At 39.7% G+C, this 2,066-nt stretch overlaps 1 protein-coding gene across 1 annotated transcript in view; it reads right to left on the bottom strand.

Moving 5' to 3' along the window:
- The window catches only part of LOC115223076 (alpha-L-fucosidase-like), a 19,669-nt gene extending 17,826 nt beyond the window's left edge, over positions 1-1,843 (bottom strand). Inside the window, exon 1 of the mRNA XM_029793490.2 lies at positions 1,434-1,843. Within this exon, the coding sequence (XP_029649350.1) occupies positions 1,434-1,840 (407 nt within the window). The 5' untranslated portion in view covers positions 1,841-1,843. The remainder of the gene's footprint in view (positions 1-1,433) is intronic.
- Between the last annotated feature and the right edge of the window lie 223 nt (positions 1,844-2,066).

The following is a 2,066-nucleotide window of genomic DNA, read 5'->3' as shown; positions in this document are numbered from 1 at the left end:
GCGAACGGCACGATCGGATGGTGTTGTGTCATGTGCCCACCGCACTGACTACGGCACTGATGGATTTCTTGTGTGCCACAGGCACTGGTACCACAAGATACAAATTCCATTGATGTTCATCTATTTGTCTATTTTGATTTGATTTGATTTGATTTGATTTTCACTTGCCTCAACCGGTCTTCACAGGTTCACAAGAGGAAGGTATGCACAGGTGGACTGACTAGTCTTGCCGGGTCTTCGGAAGGTGTTTTTATGTGCCACCGACACAGGTGCCAGATGAGGCTGGCGAACGGCCATGATCGGATGGTGTTTGTTACGTGCCCACAGCACGGAGGCCGGTCGATGCGGAACTGGCTACGGCCACGTTCGGATGGTTCTCATGTGTGCCACCGGCACTGGTACCACAAAGTGTGTGCCACCGGCACTGGTACCACAAAGATACAGATTCATTGATGTTCATCTATTTTGATTTGTTTTGATTTGATTTTCACTTGCCTCAATACATGTATATATATATATATACATATATATATACATATATATATATACACATATATATATATACATATAATGGCTCAGTGGTTAGAGCGTCGAGCTTACGATCGTGAGGTTGTGAGCTCGAATCCCGGACCGGGCTGCGTGTTGTGTTCTTGAGCAAGGCCATTTATTTCACGTTGCTCCACTTCACTCTGCGGTAGAAATGAGTTGCGACGTCATAGGTGCCAAGCTGTATCGACCTCTGTCTTTCCCTTGGATAACACTGGTGGCATGGAGAGGGGAGGCTGGTATGCATGGGCGACTGCTGGTCTTCCATAAACAACCTTGCCCGGACTTGTGTCTTGGAGGGTAACTTTCTAGGTGCAATCCATGCATGGTCATTCATGACCGAAGGGGGTCTTTACCTTTTTTTTATATATACACACACATATATAATATATATATATATATATATATATAATATATAGTTTGTTATAGATGTTATATTAATCTATAGATACTACACATGTATATTGATTATGGTTAGCTTATTTAAGGAGTTTGTCTATATTTGAACCATTTCTTATTTTGATTACAATTTAATGACTTGTACCATCTTTGTGTATTTTATTTAATTTTAAAGTATTTAATAATTTAAGTATTGTTTTAGTTTTCACTTATGTATATTTAGTTTTTTCATATATATATATATATAGATATATATATATATATGAATAAATAAATGGAGTTTAACGCAGTTATATACGAAGTTTAAAAGTCTTTAGTTACCTAGAAATTATGTCAAAAACTGCCGTTCAAACCGAAAAGATCCCTACAACTGATATTTGAAAAAATGAGGCCATCACTGGGACAAATGTCATACTCGTGTTGGATCAGGAAAACAACAACAACATTTAACAAGTGAAACAAAAAATAAAACAAAAATAAACAACAACCTGGCACCGGATTTGGTAAATATTTCTGCCCACTGGTTTGGGTCGAAGAACTCTGCGGTGAACATCGGAGCAAAATCCTGGTAGGTGAAGTCTGGCCTATAATTGTCCTTCATAAATTTCACATAGACCGGGTACCGTTTCTCTGCAAAATACCACCAGAACCAAGCAGAGTGAAAGCTGGGCACAGAAAACACACCCCAATGTAGAAAGATGCCGATTTTGGCCTCGTCGTACCATTTTGGTGTGGGACGTGTGTCAAGAGATTGCCAATCGGGTTTGTACGGACCGCTAGAGATGCCTGTCCGAAATGCCGTAACGTCCCAGGATAAACTTGTTGAAGATAGTAAAAGAACCAGGAATAATATCGATGACGGCCACCAAACAGATATAGTTAACTTCGATACCATCTTTGTTGTCTTGCACACAAAAACTAGGTTTTATATTCCCAGTATATCTATAACAGTAATTGAAAATCGTGAGCGATTATTCAGACCATAAAAGAAATAGAAACAGACATTTGACCTACTGCAGCCTTTTGTTACAGCTGCAAATGTTCTCAACGGGTGCTGTTGCCCCTACCACTACTACTAAGTAATTACTTAACGCTTGACTGGTATTTCTAACGACTCCCCC

The sequence above is a fragment of the Octopus sinensis genome, linkage group LG22 (assembly GCF_006345805.1).
Source record: "Octopus sinensis linkage group LG22, ASM634580v1, whole genome shotgun sequence".
Classification (NCBI taxonomy): domain Eukaryota; kingdom Metazoa; phylum Mollusca; class Cephalopoda; order Octopoda; family Octopodidae; genus Octopus; species Octopus sinensis.
Note: the sequence above shows the minus strand (reverse complement) of the source record. Positions and strands in the feature narration are given on the sequence as shown.